This window comes from Thermobia domestica, chromosome 13, assembly GCF_964235325.1.
Source record: "Thermobia domestica chromosome 13, izTheDome1.hap1.1, whole genome shotgun sequence".
NCBI lineage: Eukaryota > Metazoa > Arthropoda > Insecta > Zygentoma > Lepismatidae > Thermobia > Thermobia domestica.
In genome coordinates, this window is record NC_137466.1 from 70,985,680 (window position 1) to 71,010,020 (window position 24,341).

A 24,341-nucleotide genomic window follows, 5' to 3' on the forward strand; every position below is an offset into this window, starting at 1 on the left:
CCAACCCGATTCTACGAGGAAACCTATGGAAAGCATACATACCAACCTACGCCACACATTCCGTTGGCGTGATCACAGGGGTGGACACTGACATAACGGATGCCGAACTCAAAACAGATATAAAAAGTAGGGCAGAAATAACGCATATCCGCCGCATTCATCGCCGGCACGATAATGAGTTCGTCCCCACCACCACAGTGGTACTTACTTTTGCCTCTCAAAATCTGCCAGAGGAATGCTCGCTCTACTATTCGAAATTCCGAGTAGCAACGTATATCCCCTCAGTCAAACAGTGATGGGGGGGTGTTTCCGCCTGGGACACCGAAAAGTTGGGTGCCGCTCCAAACAAACAATATGCGCTAAATGTGGAGATTCACATGATACTAACAATTGCACCAAGCCACTTTGCTGCATCAATTGTCACGGACCGCATGCAGCCACTGAACGCACCTGCCCGGCCCGGAAACGACATGAGCGAATTAATCAACTCATGGTATTGGAAAAATTATCTTATAACGAAGCGCAAAAACGAGTGCCTCCATTGCAGCGCTCATCTCCTAACCCTTCCTCGGGTGTACCTACCTCTAATTTCTACTCCCCACTCCTTGCATTACCTCAGCAGCTCACGCCCGAGTGCCAGCCAATTCCTTCCTCTTCCACGAAAGTTAACAACCTTTCTTACCACTATTCTCCCAAACCCCAACGACCTCCTTCTCGTAAAGAAATAGAACTCCCCGATGAACATCGCCACGTTCTTTCTCCAAAACGACGACGACCTACTGGACATGATTCTATCCAATCGGCTTCACAGAAACAATCGTTTATTCCAACCTCAACCACTTACTCTTCCTCAGAAGAACGTGCCTGACTAGATTCTACAGGATCCTCTCCGGTTAGACGAACTCGCACGTTCAGAGGAGATACCTTGTACACCGGCTCTTCGAAGCCAGTTTGGAACCAAGAACGTGATACTAGTCATGCCAAGAAACAAGAACTATTACAGGAATTGCATTAGTTAACTCCCAAACTTCAGTCCGACACCCAGCCACTTACCGCATTAGACTTACAGGCGCTACTACTACGAATTATTCGCTTTCTGGAACATATCCAAGAATGACTCAGTTCAGCAGTTAAGAATACTACAATGGAATCTCCAACAATTTCGTGGCAAGGAGGTGTTTTTATCGCAAATATGCCGCTTTTTTACTCCGGCTTTCATACTGTTACAAGAAACCTGGACCCGCCTTGAAGACAACTTAAGAATTCCTGGATACCGAGTTTATCACCGTCCTCGGGATGACCACTACGGTGGGATCGCCTTGGGTATCCACACCTCCTTACCGGCTCGTGTTATGTCAACACTTCCACCAACCGGCTCAACCAAAATACAAGTGCTTGGAGTGCTGTGTGCTGGACTCACTTTTATCAACATCTACGCCCCACCAGACAGCCCTCCTACAACTCATTACTGGCAACAATTATTTACTTCAATCCAAGGTCCCTGTGTTATTGGGGGTGATCTGAACTGTAAAAGTGTAAAATGGGGCAATCGTTACACCAACGTAGCTGCTCGGAACTTTCTCGCTGCTATGGACCATACAACTCACCTCATTGCAAATGATGGGACTGCTACTCGCCTCCCGAACCTTAATGGTTATCCCAGTGAGCCTGACATCACCATCCTCAGTTCTGCTCTGTATGCAAACCATAGTTGGAGTGTCTATGGATATACAGGTGGCAGCGATCATTTTCCTATTATAACTACACTTGAAGGAGTTACTTTTCCGAGAACGCCCAAGGCTCACCTTTCGCCATATGCTCCAACCGTTTCTCGCATTCCTCAATCATACAATCGTACAACATACCAGAATGCGACCGACGAACTTTTCCGGTATTTTTCAGTACAAGTCACTCCTATCAACACCTCTTCTTTCATACATATTATAGAAGCATCAGCATCAGAAGCCTCCCCATCTACTTCTCAAATTCCTGGCCAGACTCGAACCCAACCATCCCGTTCCCATTTTCCTTGGTGGAACAGACGTTGCCAACAACTCCTAAATGATAGTAAACAGAAGCAAAAGGCATTTTTTAACGAAAAGAGTCAACAAACATATGTACTCTATCGCCAGTCCCAAGCGATGTATAAACGATACATCCAGCAATGTCGCAAACAACACTGGCAACAATTTTGTGCCACGCTCCACCCACAGGCTACTTCGTCTTCTATCTGGACGTTTATACGGAACCAAATTTCAGGATCCTACTCCACGCGCAGTTCCTACTGACAGTCTACCGCCTTGGATTGATGAATTTCATCGCCTTCTCACGCCTCCAGAACCACTGAATGACAGACGAACTATACAACCTCTTCTTGATCCGGAGTGTGATTCACCAATCTACAAGAATATCACCATCCAAGAATTAAATCTGGTGTTAACTGCTCGGCGATCACCAGCTCCTGGGAGAGATCAGATTAGATATCAACACTTGTACGACCTATCTCCATATGGTCGATCTGTACTTCTTCAAATCTACTCTCAGATATGGAGGACAGGACATATTCCATCTTCATGGAAAGATTTAGCGGTAGTCCCTATACTTAAACCACACAAACCTATCGGGTTGGCTCAGAGTTATCTTCCGATTACTCTTATTTCATGCGTCGTGAAAGTTTTTGAGAAGATCATCCTCTCTAAATTGAACTGGCACTTGGAATATTATTCAGTCTTCCCACCCACATTAACTGGTTACCGGAAAGGCATGTCATCTTTGGACTCGGTTGCTGCTCTTCTTCTCGATATCTGGAACACATTCCAACATCGACAGTATTTGATTGCCGTTAAACTTGATCTGGAACATGCATATGACTCTATCATTCTCGATCGCCTCATCACTCACATGGCACAACTCCAACTTCCTACACCTTTTCTCCGATATACTCATAATTGGTTGGTACAACGTCGCATCTGCATCAAATACCATAACAGATATTCTTCTTATCGTTCAACATCATTGGGTATTCCTCAAGGCTCTAGTCTCTGTCCCACTTTATTTAATATATACACACTCTCTCTCCATCAACGACTTAGAAAACTGGTTCGTATTCAACAATACTGTGACGACATGTTGTTATATGTCAAAACTTCCAACATAGTGGACGGGATACGCATTTTGCACGACGCTCTCCTAGAACTTCACTCCTGGACCTCTGAAAACGGCATGTCAGTCAACTGGGCGAAGTCTTCTTGCACTCTCTTCACCCGTAAACGTTTTCAACCTCCCATCCATCTCACGGTAAATAACACTCTTTTACCAGTTACACCTACTTTACAATATCTTGGTTTTCATCTCGATTCTAAACTAAATTGGAAGCATCATCTCAAAACAATAGCACTTAAAGCCCAACCTTATTTTAAGTTGCTGTCTTGCATCAGCCACAAAGGTTGGGGAACAGATATATCCTCCCTGCAACAAGTCAGTACTCAATGTGTGGATGCAAAACTTCAATATGGCGGAATATTACTTTCTCCATTACCTAAACGGATCAGCGAACATCACACCCGTCTTCAAGCCACAACACAGCGAATTATATTCCGACTACCAAAGACGGCACCTTCCTCCGCACTTTTAGAAGAAGCTGGAATAATTCCTTTCCCAGTGAAAACATATTTTATGGCTAAAAAATTCCTCCTGCAACGCATATGCTGCACCTCCTCCCTATTATTACCAAAATTACAATTCCTATACAATAGCAACCTTCATACCAGACTTCCATATTATAAACAGCTACCTTGGATATATCGAGCATTCGTTAGTGTTCATAACTGGCTCAATCAATTGCATCGAGGACCGAAATTACCATGTTATACTGCACAATACAATACTCTTCTACTTTCTCCCACACTTGAGCAACCGGTGGTCTCTTTCAAACGTCTTCGATCCAATCAGCCTCAGATAGTGCGCCATCTCTGGGAACACCACATTCAATCTCATCACTCAAATACCATTTTAATTTACACGGATGCTTCTAAACAGCATACCGAACATGGATCTGTGGTTGGAGCAGGAATTTATATACCAGCGCTTAATTACGCAGACTCACAGACTTCCACCGAATACATCCATCTATTTAGCAGAAAGCTGGGCAATTCGCATGGCATTGAAAGTCGCCCTACAACGAAAACTACCTAACGTGGGAATTTGTAGTGATAGCCTTAGTGCGTTACAAGGAATATGTAGAACCCCATGGGCATCTGCCAATACATGGTTACACATCAATATTCGCCAACAGCTTCGAATATTACATAATAATCATCAAGTGGTTACGTTAATTCATACGCCCTCACACTGCGACATCCCCGGGAACGAAGTTAGCGATATCCTGAGCAGATATGCAACACAACATGGCACACCGATAGATCTCCGGCTCCCAGCATCCTCTTTCGCCGAGATGCTGCTCCAGAAACGGCAAACCGAATGGCGAACCTACCAACAACAACAACGATCAGGACCAGGAATTTATTATTGGCAACTAGAACCGACTCCCACCACGAGAAAATGGGAGGCCCCTCATAATTGGACAAGAAAACATCATTGTTTATATTCTCGCCTTCGTCTACATACTGCTCAGACTCCCATCCAGCAATATAAACAGCAGCAGCGCCCCTCACGCTTGTGTTATTGTGGACTAACTGAAGGTTCTATTGACCACCTGACCTTTCAGTGCTCTCTAACGCCTGGCTACCGTCCGATACTCAACACAGTCATTCATTCTGTTTATTTCACTAGCCCCGTAACAGTGTCTTTCTTACTAGCTAACAAAAACCACCTTGTTCTTTATCATCTGCTTCAATATTACATAGTGAACAACTACGACTTGTAATGGTGTCAAAGTGATCAACAGTGCAGTGCTCATGTTATTCATCGCAGTTTGTAATATATAGTTTCTTCGACATAGTTAGTGTTCCACATGAAGTGATTGTTTCTATTGTGTTTGTTTATTTTGTTCCCAAATTGATCCTGGACCATTCATCTCTACAAGTATAGATACCCATTTAACCGTCTGTATTGCTCAGCGGACGAGTTCCTGGAGCATCAAAACATTGAGAGAGAGAGAGAAAAGATAAAGAAGAAGAAGTCAACGTATATTCTGTGAATGAATGTTAAGTAAAAACATAAGATGTCTTACATATAAAAAGTAATTGAAGCTGTTTGTCTTATGGCGATTACTAGCGTTTTGCATGTGGAATTAGTGTTAGTTAGAAGATGATCAAAGCAATATTAGTATTTAATAACCATGGAAAACCGAGGCTCTCCAAATTCTACCAATACTTCGTAAGTAACATTACTTGACGTTCAATGACAAACATGGCAGACTCTTACATGTTGATTATCGGTCGTAATATATTACACAACCATATGCACTAAATGTAATTTTGTATTATTTTGAGTGCTTTCTAGGTAATTGTGTAAAGTGTGTATTTATTACATTGTTGAGAATGCCCATATTTTATTACGGTTAAAATAAGTGAATTCATAAGAAAGGATTGTCTAGGGTATGAATTTCCAATGTCGTAATGTTCCTGCACAAGTTTATAAGCGTAATGGTCAACTTATTACAAGGGTTGTTTTAACGTATGTGTTTTTATGCAATTTCAAGTATTTGTACACTATCGTTTACACGATACCCTCCGTCCCTAAGGCGCCTGCTGACTACGGACACACCCCCGTTCGGGCTCTCCTGCTAAGATGCAGTTAGTATTCCCGCTGTTAGTGTTCACTTAGTACAAGTTGGTTTCTTTTTGGTGCATTCGTTTATGTAGCATACGTCCATAGATGCAACTCCTATACTAAGAAACGATTTCTAAGGCAGTACGTATGAATTTCGTTGTGGGCATATATTCCGGCCGCGTTTTTTCGCTGTTATCTCCTTTCCATACTTTCTGCAATTTGTTATTAGGTTCATTAATCCGTGCTCTTCACAAAATTTTAAAAGATTGGGGTATGTTTAGTACAAGGGGTCCAGTAGTACGTAAATATCACAAAATTTACAGGAGAAATGAGTGATGCAAGTACTTAGAAGTAACACGACGTAACCAAATCTAACCTAACCTAACATAAACTAACGTAAGCTAACCTAAACTAACGTAATATTAGCAGAAATAAGCGATATTCTATCATTTTTTGGAAAATTTTGCGGGACTCCTGCACTAATATAACATAAACTAAATTAACCTAACGTAACCTAAACTCGTCTAACCTAACTTAAACTAACCAAGCCTACCCTAAACTAACCGAATATGAACAGAAATTACCAATATTGTAGCATTTTTTAGAGAAAAGAGCTGGACCCCTTCTGCTAAACATAGGCCAAAAGATTTTGCTCGTTATCAACGTATTGCTTCACAAATGTTAAAACTGTTAGTTAATTCCCCTTGTACATTCGCCATGTTGATAACATATATGTTCGTTTCTTTCCCACAAAGCAACTGTTCGGTTACCTTGCGCCAAGTAGTTCCCTCCGCTCACCGTATAGTGCCATGTTTATAACCGCTTATATATAAGAAATAAACAGATTTATCGAGACTCTTATATATTATCAAGCACACAAATGATCAAAGTATCCATATCTTTCCTGTAAATTTTAAAAATTTTGCTGGAAACGGACACCCAACTTTGGAATTTAACCCTTCGTTGTGAAATAAGGGTTCACTCGAGTAGGCGGTTCTACCAAATAGAAAATTTGTAGGTAAAATACGATTAAAACTCTTTTTGTAAAGGAATGAGAGTATAATTACAAGTTATTTACCTTCTGTCAGTGCAGAGTATATTGGAATGAATTTTGAGTGACAGTATAAGTTTTGTATGTGAGTATAAGTCGTTCTTCCACTATTCTCGTTTATACGTATACCCCCGTCGCTACGGCTCGCCTCTCCTTCCTGTACTGGCCATCTAGCACACGTTGTTTCATGTTTTCTGCACGGTAGTTTTTGTCATACGTCCACATTGTACTTATGTTAGCCCTTCTGAAGTCAATCTGCAAATAATAATTCATTTCCTCATTTAGTGCATGTTCTGCTAAAAGAAATACGAAACTAACCTAACCTGAAAATTTCAGAAGTGGGTCAAAATTTGGTAGAACCGTCTGCTCGAGTAATACCTGAATTAATTGCATATCGGTATAATAGGGTAGTACATCCCATCAGTTTGCACGCATATTATCAATTTGTGTGCTATTATTTATGCATGCGCGAGGGTATTAGAGGTTTAGACCTTCTTGAGGAATCGTTTAAATCATGAAAAGTCGAATAAAAGTATTCTTTTAATTTGACACACTATTGTAAACCTGCACCGGATTCGTTACTTAGATATACTTCATCAGGAAATCGATTTCTAGTACCTTACGAATGATTTATGGGAGGAGTTGCATTCCTGGATACGGATTTACTTTAGGAGAGTTTAACTGTTGTGTGTAAAAATACAGCGTATGGACTTAAGTCAAACTATAGTGCCAAAAACGTAAACCAACGTGTGTTAGCTGGTCACTAAAAGCAAGAAGTGCACCGGTATCTAACTGAGACAGAGTAACGCAAAGCGTGTAGGTCCTTGTGGGAGTGCCTCTGAATGGAACAGACGCGTCAGTGATAGTGATTATGTGCATAAACTAAGAAAGAGAAAACTTTACATATCTTTTTTTGTACATTTTATAAAGGTACTGTTGCATATAAGGCTTCATTTCATCATGGCTTCCTTATGATGTAATGTGTGGTTTAAAGCATACACGACGTTAAGTTTTTCTGCGTTATTAGGGATGTCAGGTAAGATCCCCATACATTTTGATTGCTTATACATTCCTCTTCAGAAGTAACATTACATATTTCTCTTGTAAATTTTACAAATCGATGGATCGATAAACTACGTCAGCACGTAGAGAAGTGGCTCACTTTGTTCTTCCGTGTTCATTACTTCAATTGAATATTTTCTAGATCCAGTATAGTGAAGGGGTTGTTTATTATATTTGAATATAGTACTATTGTGCTTCCTATAGCTAGAGTTAACACAGTGATACAAGCTACCTTCAGTTTTTATGATTTTTCAGATTTGGAATTATGTAATTTTTGCAGCGATAAAAGTACGCTAAGATTAACTTTAAACTTCCAAAACTATCGCTGACCTAAGAAGCGCGCCATCAACGCTTAGTTAGTTGACTTTCACAATTTCAGAGGTGAATGGGAAATATATTACCTGGCACAGAATAAGATGCAAATTTGAAACTATAAAACACGAAACAACATCCAAGCCATTTGCCGTAGATAGTCTGTTACGTCAACCAGCTATCTTGTGATTGCAAAAAGTACGTATGTTCTCCAATGTGTGAGCAGCGTAATGGGTTATCATGTTTAAACTCACCAATCTGTTCCAAAGAAGATAATGCACAGTCATCTCCTGTAAAGCTGTCAGTGCCTTTGTTATCCATAGCATTGAAATATACCGGAATATCCCATACGTTCCAAATAGTGTACATATTTTTTTATAATAAACTGAATGAAATATAACATACATGTACTAAGTTTTTTTTTTATTATTATTATTTCGAAATTTAAGAAAGAATTTTTGAACGGTGCATTTTGTGCGTTGCAATAACTAGTGTCAAGCAAACGCTCGAGAAGTAAATTCTCATTGAAAATTGGAAAATTCTTATAACTTGAGACCGTAGATTCAACTTTAATCACTAACTAAGAAAGATATACGTCTTTCTTACAATCTTCGCGAACGAAGCTCCTAGTTAGTGCACACTTCAAATCCACAAACAATAGTTCACTATGAAGCTTTCTGTCCAGAGATAGGCATTCGGCGTCTGGTCTTGGTTTTCGCAGCCAGGGTGAATATCTTAGAGGTCTGGCTCTAGTTTTTCTTTGTTTCTTAGCCATGTCCAAGCACTTTCAACTACTCTTGCACCAACACAAAAGTCTTCGTACGCAAGAAAGAGCTGGAAAGGTATCAAAATATAATCGAAAATATATATATATATATATATCGTAATTTACACAAATAGTATAATGTGTGTGTGAGTAAACAACACTGAGAAACACTTAATTTGTTAAGGTTGGTATATATATCAGAGGTCGCTTTGAATTTTAGAGATTTTTAATATGCAAATTAATTCATTTATTTCATTACCGTGCAAATTGCAGGGGATTAGTCATATTGCAGAAGAATGCAAAATAAGCATTATAGTATTGATTGTTAGTTCGAAGTCACTAGTGTTCTCCTGCTGCAGTTTTGATATTGTATTTAAAACATTCTTCTTAACTTTCATGCATTTAAACATGTAAAGACTAAATTCATGAAAACTTTTTACGTCTTAAAACAATCAATATTTAATTAGAGTAGCCAGTAGTAGAATCAGGGACGGCATTAAGGGTGGACGGGGGTGGGCGACCGCCCACCCGATGGATAGCCTCGCCCACCTATCCGCCCACCCCAACAGAAGTAGAATAATGAAGGTGACATCCTGTACTTCAAAAACAATAGTTATTACTTTCTATTTTAATGTAATAGGTTCTAGGATTCTGTTTAACTCTGCAATGAACAGTGAACAGATACTTGTACTAATATAATGATGCCAAAAGTGTTGATTAATGAATTAAAGTTTAATATACACAATCGTGCTATTGGAACGCCGGTGTTTGTATGTGCTGGGCTGGAAAAGAAGGCAGTGCTTTTTAAAAATCCGACTAAATAATAGACAGGACTGGGCAGTATTGTCTATTATCTCTTTTCAGAAAGAGAGAGGGGGGAGAAAGTAGTGCTTTGTGTAGGCGCGATAGCTTCTTAAAAAAGGGTTGCAACTTGCAATTGTTTACAGCAATGTACTCCATGTCTTACCCGTGTAGCATTAAACAGATTGTAAAAACCCTTATTATATAGCATTGTTGAGTTAATCCCTGTTGCGTTCAGAAGTCTCGGCAGTCGGTGCTTGTTCAGCTAATATGTCGAAGAAAACTTAGCGATTTCTTCTCAGGCTCAGTGTTTCCCTTGTGTTCAAAGAAGCGCGATTTTCAATCCGTTGACGTTAGTGACAATCCTTCTTCTTCAGAAAAAAAGACAAAAAATACAAATACATGTGACAACCGGAATTCGCAATGTGAAGTATTCGATTTCGAAGTGAATTTTCAGTAAGTTTATGTGTTCCAACTATAATTGTTCACACTTTTTCTTGGAAAGTTGAAAAGATTGTCAGATTATCTAGAAAACAAGGAGAGCACACTGGCTGATGCTGTTTTAGTTACGAAGGGTGTAGTGGATTATTTTACTGATATTCGAAACACAGTCGAGGAGTTCGGAAAAATTTGGAATGACGCAGTGGTGTATTTAGGGAGGTAGCTATCGGGCTAAACTTCCCCCCGGAATAAATTTGTTATATGCACAACTTTATTAAAATTTGTCGACACAAAAAAGAAAAATATAAGTACTTATTCATGTGTTGTGCATAGCCCTCCCCGAAACAAAATCCTAAATACGCCACTGGGAATGAATCTTTGAGTATTGCTGAAAATAATGGTAGACCTATATCTCTAACGTGTCTATCCAATGTTTAGAACACGATCACTGTCCCGTCATTTACGTCAGTATATTATGACTAAGGCCCGGATTTTTATGTAGTACAAAGTACCGAAATATGTACATAAATATGTAACAAAAATCAATGAAATATGTAAGAAATATGTTAAAAATATGAAAATATGTAAAAATATTTTTTCGTGTTTATTTTGTATCTGTGCTATTTTCTTAGCTAATAAATATACTGTAACACATTTATGTAATAAAAGTTTAACAAGTGTAAATAACTTCCTACAGATGCATACAAATTTTCAGGAGAAACAAATGAAAATGTGTGTCAAGAAAGTAAACAATCACATTATTAAACATATAAACGTTAAAAAAAAAAAAAAAAAAAAAAAAAAAAAAAAAAAAAAAAAAAAGCACTTACTTTTGGGACGAACAATGAACCAGTAAATAATTTTACGCAATGGAAAAACTTTGTCACTGATACGTTTAAATTTTCACTAAGAACAAATAAAATTGTCTCGTGGGGAAATGACAATCACTATTGAATATCAAAAGAGAGAAAAAAAATATTTAAGAGAAAGAACGCTTACCTTTGGAACTTTCAAATTTATAACTGCGCGTTTGAAAACTTCACTAACTTTCGATAGATACGTTCAAGCTTTAACAAGGAACAAACAGACTTTGTAAACACATTATTAAAAACACATTGTATATCAAAATAGAAAAAATCTTCAAAACAAAAAGCTCTTACTTTCCAGACGAAAAATAAACCACTGAATATTTTATATTATGAACTGCGTATTCAAACACTTTGTGTCACTAACTTGACACAAATACGTTCAAATAAATAATAATAATAATAATATAATAATAAAAATAAAAAGAATGAAATTGTCTAGTAGGGAAATGAAAATCACATTATTCAATATCGAAATAGAAAAAAAATTGTATTATTTAAAATAACGAGCGCTTACTTTCGGAGCGCACCATGAAGCACTAAGTATTTTATATGATGGTATTCGAAAAATTCACTAACTTGCCACAGATACTTCAAGCTTTCACTAGTAACAAATGAAATTGTCCTACAGAAAAATGAAAGCCACATTATTGTATATGATGAAAAAAATCTTAGAAAAAAAAAAAAAAAACTCTCACTTTGCTGATGCACAATGAACCACTACGTACTTTTCTAGGTGTTCAGGAGTTAAAGAAAGTCGTTGGTCAATATCCTTTTATAGGCTAAGAAAGGCCTCTCCACGTCGCAGGAAGTGAAAGGCTCGAACTTCAACAAATGACATTTTCCAGGGCTGATTTCCTCAGGGGCTTCCGTCTCTTCTCCATCCAATATCCTACATGCAGTCCTCAATGTTAGGTATCCTGGATTCCTCTTCAAAACTGACTGGAACTTCCGGGCAATTTTTGCACCTGTTTCTCCCTGCACAATGTTGAGTTTCTTCTCCACATCATCCATTGCTGTCATCGCTTCTTTCAAAGTAAGTCCTGAAGTTTCTAGTTTCTCGATAACGATTGCAATCCACCGGAAATTACTTGCAATGTACGCTAGTGAACATTAAACAACAGGATTTTTGAACACACTTTGAGAATCACGCACTGCTGTACTGGACTCTGCAAGAAATGTGGTGACAACTGACTATACAGCATCAAAATTTTCATTGTAGAAGTTAACAGCCTGTACCCAGGTGCCCCACCGTGTCAGTACAGGCTTCTATGATAGCGACACATTTGGTAGCATATTGTTGTAGTACTGCACACGACCAGGGGCTTTCACAAAAACTTTCTTAGTAGAAGACAAGCTCATTGACTTCAGGGAAGTTGATCCGCACTTCCTCTGCTACACGATGTAATCCATGGACCAAACAGCACATATGAATGAGGTTTGGGTAGAACACTTTAAGCGCATCGGCAGCTCTTAACATGTACGCCGCAGCATCAGAACACATCAGAAGCACTTTTTCTGCAGGAACACTTTCTGGCCACAACACCCTCAGTCCATAATTTACGAAACGTGCAACTGTGGAATGGTTTGTTTTGTCCAAAACTTTTGAACAGATCAGAAATGATCGTGATGGAGAATCAGGGTCAAGCTTTCCTACCACCAGATTGGCAACGAAACGTCCTAATACGTCTGTAATTTCATCCACCGCAAACCATATATGCGAATCACAATTTCTGCTCGAGTGTGTTTGATAGTATCTTCATAGCACACATCCAAATAATTCTTGCGGATAGTAGATTCGTCAGGAATGTGTCTCTTGCAATATTTTTCCAAAAAGGACGCGAACTATGGGACTTGCAATTTGTACCACGGTATGTCTGCTGCTATGAACGCATTGGCAAGGTCTTTGTAAAATTCACTGCTGTTTTCAGATGCTGGTTTTCTTTGGGTTTAAAGTTTTTGCTTTGAGGCACGCTGTAACACCTTGTTTTTCATGTGAATAGCTGTTTTCATGTGCTGATCCAATTGCGACTTCATTGAACAGCCCACTTTCTTATCGCATACTTGACAAAAAAACATTCTACTGTCCGTGGTATAAGCGTCATCCATAGCTATCCACGATTTCAATTTTGACGCTCAAGAGGAAGCCATCATTGAAAGCAAGAAACTGACTCGGTCTTAAGCGTGCACACTAACAAACCGGTCGCGAAACTGAATCCTTTCCCCCTTTGTTTGAAGTAAAAAGTGGCGGAGTAGCCATCGAGTCATACAAAAGCGATTTTTTATTCGATTTAAGAAACAAGTAATAAAGCCTAGCCGCTCCAATCACTTCCCTGTCACTTCCACCCCCACCCGTAGAGGTTGCACATACAAAAAAAGGTGAGAAAGCTAGCCAACTGTGTGCGTTTTAATTTTGTTTTGTCGGCACACATCCGAGTGGCGTCTGCCTGCAAAGGCGATAAGCACAAAAATCCTTACATTATTTTCTTTCTTTATATATACATTTTCCAGGATTGGAAGCGATAACTGACGATGTTTCTTTGCATATTGTAGAGTACTATTTGTTTTAACCCAGCTTTCCCGCAATGTAAATCGGTTGAACAAAGTGGGAGAAAATAAATACAGATAATTAAATAAAGTACTTTTTGAGTTATTGTTCCATATATAGGCCTATTTTCATTTGCGTATTATTTAAAGAAAATTAGCAAAAAGGAGCAAGGAAACTGAATTTATGTAAAAAATATGTACAGTAGACAGAAAATATGTAACATACTTCCAAATGTGTAAAAATATGTAACGTGATTTTGGTTTATATGGTTCATTACTTCGTAATTTGCGAACATTTCATGTTTTCACCAGCGTACATACAAAGGAAAAAATATGTAAAAACATAAAAATCCGGGCCTTAATTATGACTGAAAAAATATCGGTTGCGGAAGAAGATATCTAATCCCAGGAAGAATACAGACTTAGGATATTTCTTCCTGTGCCTGACAGAATACTTGCAGAAGTGAATAGGCGTTTTACAGAAAATACAGGTATTCTATGTGAGATAAGCAGTCTTCACCCTAAAAGTGAACACTTCCTCTCATGTGAAAAAATAGAACCACTTGCACGTCATTATGGATGTAATGTCAATAGTGTAGCGGTGGAAATGAAACTTCTCCCGAAAATTTTGAAACGTTATGAGGAGGAAAAGCAATGCAAGATTACCTCTATTTCTCAGTTTACTGAAGTGATGGATCGCTTCAAAATTTCTTTTCATGAAATTCAAAAATTAACCGTAATTGCTGTCACCATATCTGTATCTAGTTCACCATATGAGCGTTCTTTCTCGTGTCTTAGACAGGTTAAAACATATCTAAGGAACCGAATGGTAAACGGGCGCCTAAACGATCTTTGTTTCCTTTCAGTAGAAAGAAAACTTGTAATGCTAACTAGAAAGAAAACTTGCTATATAGGATATGGTAAACGCATTCGATGCTGGACATAAAAATAGACGCATTGCACTTCATTAAAGTGCAGATATAAAAGTTCATTATAAGCTTGTTCGTACCACGTAATCAGCCCTCTTATAGTTTAAAACACATTGTTCTTTCTGTGGATCACGATGAAGTTTTGTTAATGGCTATTTACGTCTTTATCCAATTTATAGTTTTTTTTTTTTTTTTCTAATTTGAGTTTTAGTTTCAAAGATTTCTGTGTAAGGTATGATCAAACAATCATGCTGTTGAATTTCCCTATTCTTTAAGTAACATAGGTCTTTGCTGTTGCATATAGAGATCACGTCAAAAAATCTAATGTGCACAAATTAAAAATATATGACAGAAAATATAAATGATTTATATTTTTTGTCTCTTGCTTTCTTGTAATATATCCTTCAAATGTAAAAGTGTTTGCAGTAGCCTATTTTATCCTTGTTTTACTTTACCTACTTATTGTATATTTTATGTTATTAAGGAAAGGTAGAGTATTATCTGTTAGTCTGTGTTGTTTGAACCTTCTTTTATTTCTGTGCATTCATGTGCATTCTTGGAGGGAGAGGAGGTAAAGCTGTCTTGAACTTCATCGACTACACAGTACACACCGCTATTATTGTTAAAAAAAAATATAAGTAGAGGTAGTGTGTCTGCTATGCGGAATTCGGTAGGTCGAGCATATAGCCACGAACTCCCGCAGTCCATCCTAAGTTCTGCATTTCTTCAGTCCCACCAGGCGAATACCGGAATTGTACCTTCTATAAGGCCAAGACAGCTGTTTTCCGCATCCTTGTTTCTCCCCTATTTCGGTCTGAGCCTTAGCTAACTAAAGAGTATAAAAACTTAATTATTGTCAAAAAATGTCTACATTGCCCAGTTCTAATTTTCATTTCCCGCCCACCCAACAATTAGGTCCGCCTCTTTCCGCCCACCCCATCAAGCTTTTCTGGCGCCGTCCCTGAGTAGAATATAGGGCAATTTAGTGACTCTTGTGTTAAAACTATTGGGTTTAACGTAAATATAAAGACAACCAGTATTGTAGTTCATTTAATAATAGGTTGTCCAGGTAATAGTTGGTATGTAGATATTAGTATTTTGATCCTTTGATGGGGGACTGATCGGAAAGTTCCAGGGAAATTTTTGGGGACTTGTGAAAAATGGTCCTGTGATAGTAATCTATCGTTAGGATAAAGTTCAGCTTTATCCTAATAGTTTTTACTCTAGACTTAAGCTATATGATTGTATTCAAACCAATACTATATATTTTCAGAATGAAGACATGCAACAGCAAATCATTAAAGAGACATTCCAGCTTGTCTCAAAAAGGGATGACAATGTTTGCAATTTCTTAGAAGGTGGAAGGTAAGTTTTAATACAATTGTTTAATTTTATTTATTATACATTATGTTCAATTTCAAATTTAACCATATTTATTGCGAAATTATTTGGGACTTTGAAAACTGTAAACGATTTTTGATAACGTTAAACTGCGGTTGCTCATGACGTACACTTTTTTAGCTGGCATCAAGTGGGAGCCAAGTATATACAGGGGAGATATTTATCTTGATACGCCCTTGTAACTTTTAAACTAATAGATAAATAACATAGAAATTTCGTACGATGTAAACATCGACAAGGGGACATTCCTTGACATATCCTACAATGCCGCCAAGTTAACAGTGTTACCAGCCCAACATAAAGTTCTATATATATTCAAATGACACTACGTAAGATTATTACATATTTCAAATCTATGTTAAAAAATCTTATCATATAACACTTACTATTGAGTGTTACAAACCATGACACTATAATATCAAAAACATCAAAGAAAATCGATATTTCGAGGCTTCTACAATACTAATAACGCAAGTTGGACAGGCGGAGAGTGAATAGTACAGGGTGCTATACAGTCATGCAACCCTAACTTTGGAGCATCCAGCGAAGGCCTGTCTTCATAGATATTTTTGAGATGTAAGATGTGGGGGGAGGTTCAACGTTGGTCTTCACAAATGCTACAAATACGTAGACGAAAGTGAACTTTTGTGTGTGTGTGTGTGTGTGTGCGTGCGTGCGTGCGTGTGTGTTTGTGTGTGTGTGTGTGTGTGTGTGTGTGTGTGTATATATATATATATATAAGAAAACGTGAAAATTCAGAAATTAAAGGCAGTACTAGCTTTTTGGGGGACAAATAGGAATGCAAATAGATGGATTAGATAAGAATATATCGTTCTGAATCAACAACGATACATTAACACTAAGTATAGACATCTTATTTTCATTTACCCTTACAGTTTAAAAGCGTCAGTGCTTCAAAGTTCAGGTTGCACGACATATTATGAACACCCTGTGCGAGCAAATAATATTTCGAGTAAGTAGAAATAAAGTTACAAAGAATTTGAAAATTTTACATTTTTTCAAAGAATTTCATTTCGAAAAAGTGTCACATCGAATGGAATCAACATAAAACTTACATGAGAAGTACTGGAAAAGTTTCTGCGATTAATATAAAAAATAATGTTGAAATTCTGGAAATTGCTTTAATGTTTCTCAAAGTGTTACTTTTAAGACATATACTTTTGCATACACTCAAATTAATTTTGAAATCATTTTTTCCACTCTGAAACCGCTGTTCTGAATGCATCAATAGTTGCGTTAGGCGACACAAATCGCTCAATACGCATTTTATTTTTCATGTGTGGAAACAAAACGAAGTCAAACGAGTCATTCATTCGACATTTTTACTTAACAAAAAAGTAGTAGTTCGGTGTGCTGAGTGTAGAGATGCAAGGACTCGAAAAAAAAACGTATTTTTTGAAGAAACTCTGTTATTTCTGCTTCGCTTTTTTACTTGAGGAATGTTGGGCCTTTTTCAAAATTCTTCTTTAAATTTATAAAGCAGAGTTTGTTTCTCTTCTCTACAATACAAAGACCTGGAAAATAAACAATGAATTTTGAAAATATTCACAATATGAATCCCAAAGGATTAACCTATATATGTATATAGGAATTTTTTAACCTCATATATACAAAAATAAGTACCGTACTTTAATATATATATAACTAGCAAAATTGTATGTGGTATTCTTACTTGAAAATATTCTACACCCTCCTTTGGAAACACAATAAAACAAAGCATAAGAGAAATACTTACGTTTCTATGATATGCTTAAAAACTGCACATCAAGCTCATCATTTTGGGTGGTTCTGTATATTCTTGAAATTTAATTTTAATATTCTTGAATTACCCGGTCCTCAAAGTTTCTGAAGTTTTAACAAGCGAAGTTCAACATATCATTACGGAACTCCTTTTTTTATTATTAATATTATTATTAAGAAAAAAAATTACGGAATAAATTGAAGTCAAGTCAAGCACAACAAACATGAGTGAGTGGTTAGCTTTTGCGCTTCTATCGGTAGCCCGGAATTCAATCCCGCATTCGAGCAATCTGACAAAAGTTTTTCTTACTTCCATCTGTGACTGTAGAAATAGTGCATGTACTGTGAGTCTTGGCCGACTTTCTTATTCTTTTTAAATCGTGGTTATTATTAATTACCAGCAGTGATGATTTTCGAAGGGGGTTATGGTGGGGAGGTGTCTTTCTGACTGAAGCCTGCTTTCCCAAATTGCGGAATTTCTAAAACAATCGAAATATTAGTTATGCCTTTACTCATAAACTCTCCTCCCAAATAAAAATTAGGTATTTTTAGAAATACCAAACATTAATCAGAGAAACCCCTCCCAAAATGTTTTTCAAAATTCGCTACTGATTTTTTGTATAAAATGATATTCAGGGTTGTATCCGAAAGATTATTGCTAAACCATTACACAGCTACAGTAAACCATTACAGAAATGTGGAAGTACGCTTTCACGGATATATTGAAAAACATACGTTTAACTTGTGTGCTAGAAGCTAGAGTCTATGCTCTAAGAAATGAAACACGGGTGACTAAAAATGAAATGATGTAGAGAAGAAAAGATGTCGATAACTCAAAATGATGTTAAATAGCCTCTAAAATTTCCCTTGAATTCTACGTAATTTGGCTACTTTAATTCATAAAACATGTGCTCCATCCATCTTGATGGTGAATTCCAGAGCGAAATATGTCATTTCGGTCATGAAATCTTATTTAACTATAGAGTATACTATAAGAAAGCTATTTAGATAGAAAAATCATGAAAATGAAAAAAAAAAGCCAAAATTCCCATTTTCTTTTTCTTCTTTTTTTTTCCTTCAAAAAGTCGGCTTTTTTGCATCTCTAAGTGGGAACTGGCATTATGGTGCTAAAGAATATTGCGACGATTTGGATTGTTTTGTGCAATTCATTGATGTCCTCTCCCAAACAAATTGTTGTCTATCACTCAGCATTTACAATCCTTCGATCTCTTAATGCTATGGTTGCAAAATGTCTGGTATAACCGAAGCAACACTGCTTCATTTGCTTCGCAGTATTCATCGAACGAACAACTTGTTGTTTTAGCTCACTTTCGAACACCCAAAAAGTGGTTTCGGGTTCGTATGAATAGATCCAAGTTTCGTCACTTGTGACAGTGATGAAAATATGTGGCCGTGCTGGAATTCGGAAAACAAATTGTAAGCAGTCCTGTTGGATAGTGCTTCTACCCCAAAGACCAAGTCAAGTCGCTGGATGCACTGTATCGGTGTTACACTAGATTTGAAATCATTGCCCGAAAATGTTCACGAGAAATTTCTATTTCTCACACAAAACTACTTCTTCAAACTGATGTGAAAAATAACGAATAAGCTTAAACAAACGGTCAAATATATTTTAAGTATAGAAACTTCCGAATTATAAAATAGTGAAACAGTAGCGCCATTGTTAGTAGTTTGCAGATTTTTTTCCAGCAAGCCTTGCAATTGCTTAGCTTAGCTTCTGTAACATTACAATACTTTGATTGTAATTCATCTGAACTTGTTCCTCCCCAGTCCCTCAGTGAGCATTGAGAAAATTCAAATTTATAGTTTTAAAACTACTTAGTTTGATATTTGTAAACTTTTTTTTTCTTCAGCAAACCGCGTGGTCTGAGTGAAAGAACACTGACTTTAAGAGTGAGAGAGTGTATGGCTGTTCAGGGAGTGGACTGGGTAGCGTAGTGGTTAAAGCATCGGCACGGACGCCGAAAATCCCAAGTTCGAGTCCCAATCCAGTCATACAACTTCGCACTCTTTGTGTATTATATATTGAACCAGTTTTAAAGCAGCTATCAGCTAAGGTTCAAAACAGGTGATAATGTTCAAGACTTTAGTAAATGAAATCTTTAAGTTTAACGTCCCACGATTATGCCGGTTAGGCTAAAGGAGACGGTGATAATGAGAAATGAGTGAAATGGTGGAATGATGAAAGTGGGAGGAAACGGGAGAACCCCGAGAAAACCCACGAGCACGGACTTTAGTAAATGGTCTTTCATATATGTCATTCTGCACTTTTTAGTATTTATTTAGAATAACAGGATTTTGAGAAATGGTGTGTAAGATCACGTGTATAAGGTAAGATTTAGAAAATACTTCCTGCAAATATTTCAGTCTTTAAACTCGTATCAATACAGAGTACTTCTAAACAAGCTGAGAGGAGAGTTGATTGATTGATTTTCAGTTTAGCGTCCCTTTCAGCAGTGAGGCTATATGAGACGTGTTCCTACTGATTAACGTGGAATCCGAACCACATGAGCTCCCGCCGGGAATCGAACCCGGGTCTCCCACGCCAAAGACGCGTACACTAACCACTTAGCCACGAGGGAGCTCGTGAGAGGAGAGTTATTCAAATGTTACTTTAAAAAAAATACACATTCATGCTATGAGGTGGAGTTGTTGTATCATTGGCAAGTAATCAAACTACTGTCCACACGTATGTTCTTTAATCAAAGATGAAAACAGCGCTTGTTCTTAATTCTTATATCAGGATTTCTCAAACGTAATATTGCTGTTAAATACACATTGAAAAATAGATTTATACTGTTAGAGTAGAGCTTGGAGTAGAAAGTGCTTTTATTGTTTTACACGTACTGTGATATGTAACTAGATTTGTTAGGCTGTGCAAAACAACGAAAGCATTTTAACGTATTTTTATGGCAAATAATCACTATGTGCTTTAATTTTCTCTGAGCTATTCCGCTTCCTCACACTTTCTTCATTCCATTATCTAATTTTTTTATCGTTGTCACTGTATCCCTTAAACTCGATACATAATCGTGGAACGTATAAATAGAAATTTCAGAAGAACTAAAGATGGTGCTGATTCATTCGATTTAAACGTTATACCACATAAGAGGTGTTGAAGAGAACGAAACAAATGGAAATCTGACGCAAATTGTAGTTCCCTACCGATGCATATTGGTTATTTGGTAGAAGTTTGAAAGATAGACCTGTAAAATTCTACCACACAGAGTATGACCTTCTTCTGATGAATCTACTTTTGATGTTTGAGGCGAATCATTACGTTGGGCTCAAGACCATTTCTACTTTATTTTTTTAACGTTCCACGATTATGCTTCAAAGCTAACGCAGGTGCTGATGATTTTTATGAGCGAAATGGTGGAATGAAAAAAGTGAGAGGAAACGGGAGATCACCAAGAAACCCCACACACGTGATATTCTCCACAAAGCCACTTGGCGAGAGCTAGGATCGAATCAGGAATCCCACGCATCAGAGATAAATACACATCACATTGTTGTTAACATTGCATTTTTCGTCACTAATTACCACTCGCTTCAAAACATGATCGTTTTTCTTACATTTAACGAGCACGTCGCAGATATTTACACGCGCCGTCAAGTGAACTTTTGAATTCATGAATAACCCGAACTTCTAGTTTGCTTTCGTATCCCAGCTTCTTGTGGAAGTCGTATAACGTGGGTTTGACTCGATGAGTGGCTTTATTTTGTCATCAGCAACTTTAGGACTTCCTGACCGAGTAGCGTCGTTGAGTTCAAAATTATCAGCACGAAATTTAGTGAACTATCGTTGGTCTGACGCCGTATAGAGCATTGTCACTTTTCACAAGCATGACGCGAGTTCATTTTACGGAAGTATAACAGTAAAATATGGCGATAACACAGTTTGATCTTATATCTTTAACATGTAAAATTGCAAATCTTGTAAAGAATGAAGTTACAACTGTCAGCTGTCAAATTACGTAAAGTAACATAGATGCAAATAACTCCCTTTTACTATTTCGTAGAAATGAACTAGTCCAGCGTATACCCCTGAGAACGCTAATATAGCAGCAAAAGTAACAAAGGAATCGAAGATATACATAAAAAGCAACACCGTGAAAGATTATTGCTAAAAATGGAATCATCTCATTTATCGTGAAAGAATGACATTCTGTAGTACCAAAGACGTAAGCAGAAGTAGAGTTACTTCTGTTTCTACAGAGCTTTAGGAAAAATAATTTGAATATCAAGCGGTGTTATCCGTTCCATGAATGGCAGAGAACAAAATTTTGCAATATGTCCTTATATCGTTAGAAGAGCATAATCAGGCATAATTTGCTTTTATTATTATTTTATTATTATTATTATTATTTGTTTAACGATAATGCATTCAAAACTACAGTGTATTAAATTCAGAAATTTATATCTTGATGCCACTGGAGTATGAAATGGTGGTTTATTATTTTTTTAAACGGCGTTCTGTATCATGCTATTTCGTCAGGGGGGTAAATTCTGTTACCTATCCTGATACTTTTTAGTATATCTTTTCCTATAGAAAACTCTTCGTGGTTCGAGAATTAATACCATGTAGTACAGTGAAGTTTGGAAGGCATATAAGTTCCTTCCGTAGTCACAGACTACAACAACGTACTTAGTTTCTTTGGACGCTTACAGATGGAAAGAAGTAGATACAATACGATACTCTTTTACCTATGTAGATTTTTGCATATGTATCTTTAAGCATGAGATAACATATGTTTCATGAATATATATTCCTTGCAGTATCAATCTCTTAATAGCACTGGTCGAACGAGCATTGTTCCTCGGATAAAACTCAGGACACTCGGTTTTCCCCCCGGTTTATTGTATTTGGAAAGAATCAAGATTGGTGTAAAAAACATTTAGCATTATCACGGAATAATTATTATAGTACGAGGGTCACTACGAAAGTTTTGAGATAGGCATTGTTGTGGCACAGTATTTGAATTCCAGTAATTGCGTATCCAGTATTTGAATTCGGTAGTGGTATCCAGAGCGAAGAAGCAAAGCAAGTTTCAACTCACCTCGCTTATCGGCGTGGCCGCATCGCCTTCACTTGTTTGTTGATGTGAGCAGTATTCGACTGTCTAGAATGGAGCTCGAAACGGAACATTTTCGGGCAATGATCCTTTACGATTTCAAAAGTGGTTTGAACGAGACACAAAGCCTTGACCGTTTGCAGGGGGCATTTGGGGACCTTGCTTCTTCCCGTGCTTCAATTTTTCGGTGGTTTGGTGAATTCAGAAAAGGCCGGACATCGCTTAAAGATGAAGAGAGAGCTGGACGTCTGGCAACAGCTGTGTCAGATGAAAACATTGCCACTGTGGAACAAATGATTCGAGAAACTCCTCGAACAACTTTCAAGGACATTGAGTCTACAGTGAACATTGGATCGCCAGCAGTAACAAAAATTCTTCATGATCATCTTCGGCTCAGGAAGGTTTCATCTCGTTGGGTGCCTCACACTTTGACTGAACAGCAGAAGCGCATGCGTGTGGAATGGTGTGAAGAAATGCTTGCAAGATTTCATGCAGGCAATTCTCGACGCGTCTCTGACATTGTTACTGGTGATGAGACTTGGATCTATCAATTTAACCCTGAAAATAAACGCCAGTCTACAGTTTGGATCTTTCCAGACGAAAATCCACCCACGAAAGTGAAGTGACCGCAAAGTGTAGAGAAGAAGATGGTCGCAACTTTCTTCAAATCTGGCCATGTTGCAACTGTTCCACTTGAAGAGCAAAGGACTGTTACTGCTCAATGGTACACCACTGTTTGTCTAACAAAAGTGTTCCAGATGCTTCGGGAACGGCGTCCAAGAACTGGATTGCGTGGGATCCTGCTTCATCATGACAACGCGTCCGCACACACGGCCAGCATCACAATTCAGTTTTTAGAATCTACGGAGGTCAAACTTACGACTCATCCGCCGTATAGCCCTGACCTGGCCCCGTGTGATTTTTTCTGTTCTCCAGGATCAAAGATCGCATGCGTGGGAAGAGATTTTGCAGCCCTGAAGAAGCTGTAGTGGCTTACGAGAATGAACTTTCAACACTTGATGAAAAAGACTGGCAACATTACTTCCAAAATTGGTTTTCGAGGATGCAAAGGTGTGTACAATGTAATGATGAATACTTTGAGAAAATGTAAGTGTTAAATTGATTTTAAGTATGTAAGTTATTTCACATCTCAAAACTTTCGTAGTGACCCTCGTAATTGGATGCATAATTTTAATTAACCCGTAAGTAAATATCAATTTTGTATTTTAGGAAATCATTTCTTTTTTATTACACTTTTTATTATCAATCTTGGGGCATTCGAAATTAATTTTAAAAAGAAGGAAAACCATCAGTCATGGGAAGTAGATTTCAGGGAAAAAGGAAAACTATTATCGAATCTGCTAAATCATAATACTGTTTTCATTTCTGAGTGTCATGTGCCTTATTGTGTGCTTATAGTTTATATTTCTTAAAAAGCTCGTATGGTCGGAAAATATTTTTTGGACAGCTTCAAATAATGTAATGCCTTTCATGTGTGTTATTTTTTTTTCTTTCTTTAGAGCAATTTAAATCTTTCGAAGAAAGAAAAAAGTTCAATATTGTAACTGATGTTAC

The 24,341-nt window shown here is 37.6% G+C and overlaps 2 protein-coding genes across 3 annotated transcripts in view; both read left to right on the forward strand.

Annotated features, from left to right (window-relative positions):
• The first annotated feature begins 1,352 nt into the window (after nt 1-1,352).
• Nucleotides 1,353-2,288, forward strand: LOC145667638 (uncharacterized). Its single transcript, XM_081735100.1, has one exon. The coding sequence runs from the start codon at nt 1,353-1,355 to the stop codon at nt 2,286-2,288; it is 936 nt and encodes a 311-aa protein (XP_081591226.1).
• A 2,446-nt stretch (nt 2,289-4,734) lies between these two features.
• The window catches only part of or (AP-3 complex subunit sigma-2 or), a 55,106-nt gene continuing 35,499 nt past the window's right edge, over nt 4,735-24,341 (forward strand). Inside the window, exons 1-2 of one of the 2 annotated variants that reach the window (XM_081735883.1) lie at nt 4,735-5,337; nt 15,782-15,873. In XM_081735883.1, coding sequence (XP_081592009.1) covers nt 5,269-5,337; nt 15,782-15,873 — 161 coding nt within the window. In that variant the 5' untranslated portion in view covers nt 4,735-5,268. The remainder of the gene's footprint in view (nt 5,338-15,781; nt 15,874-24,341) is intronic. The other variant, XM_081735882.1, reaches the window with a different exon arrangement.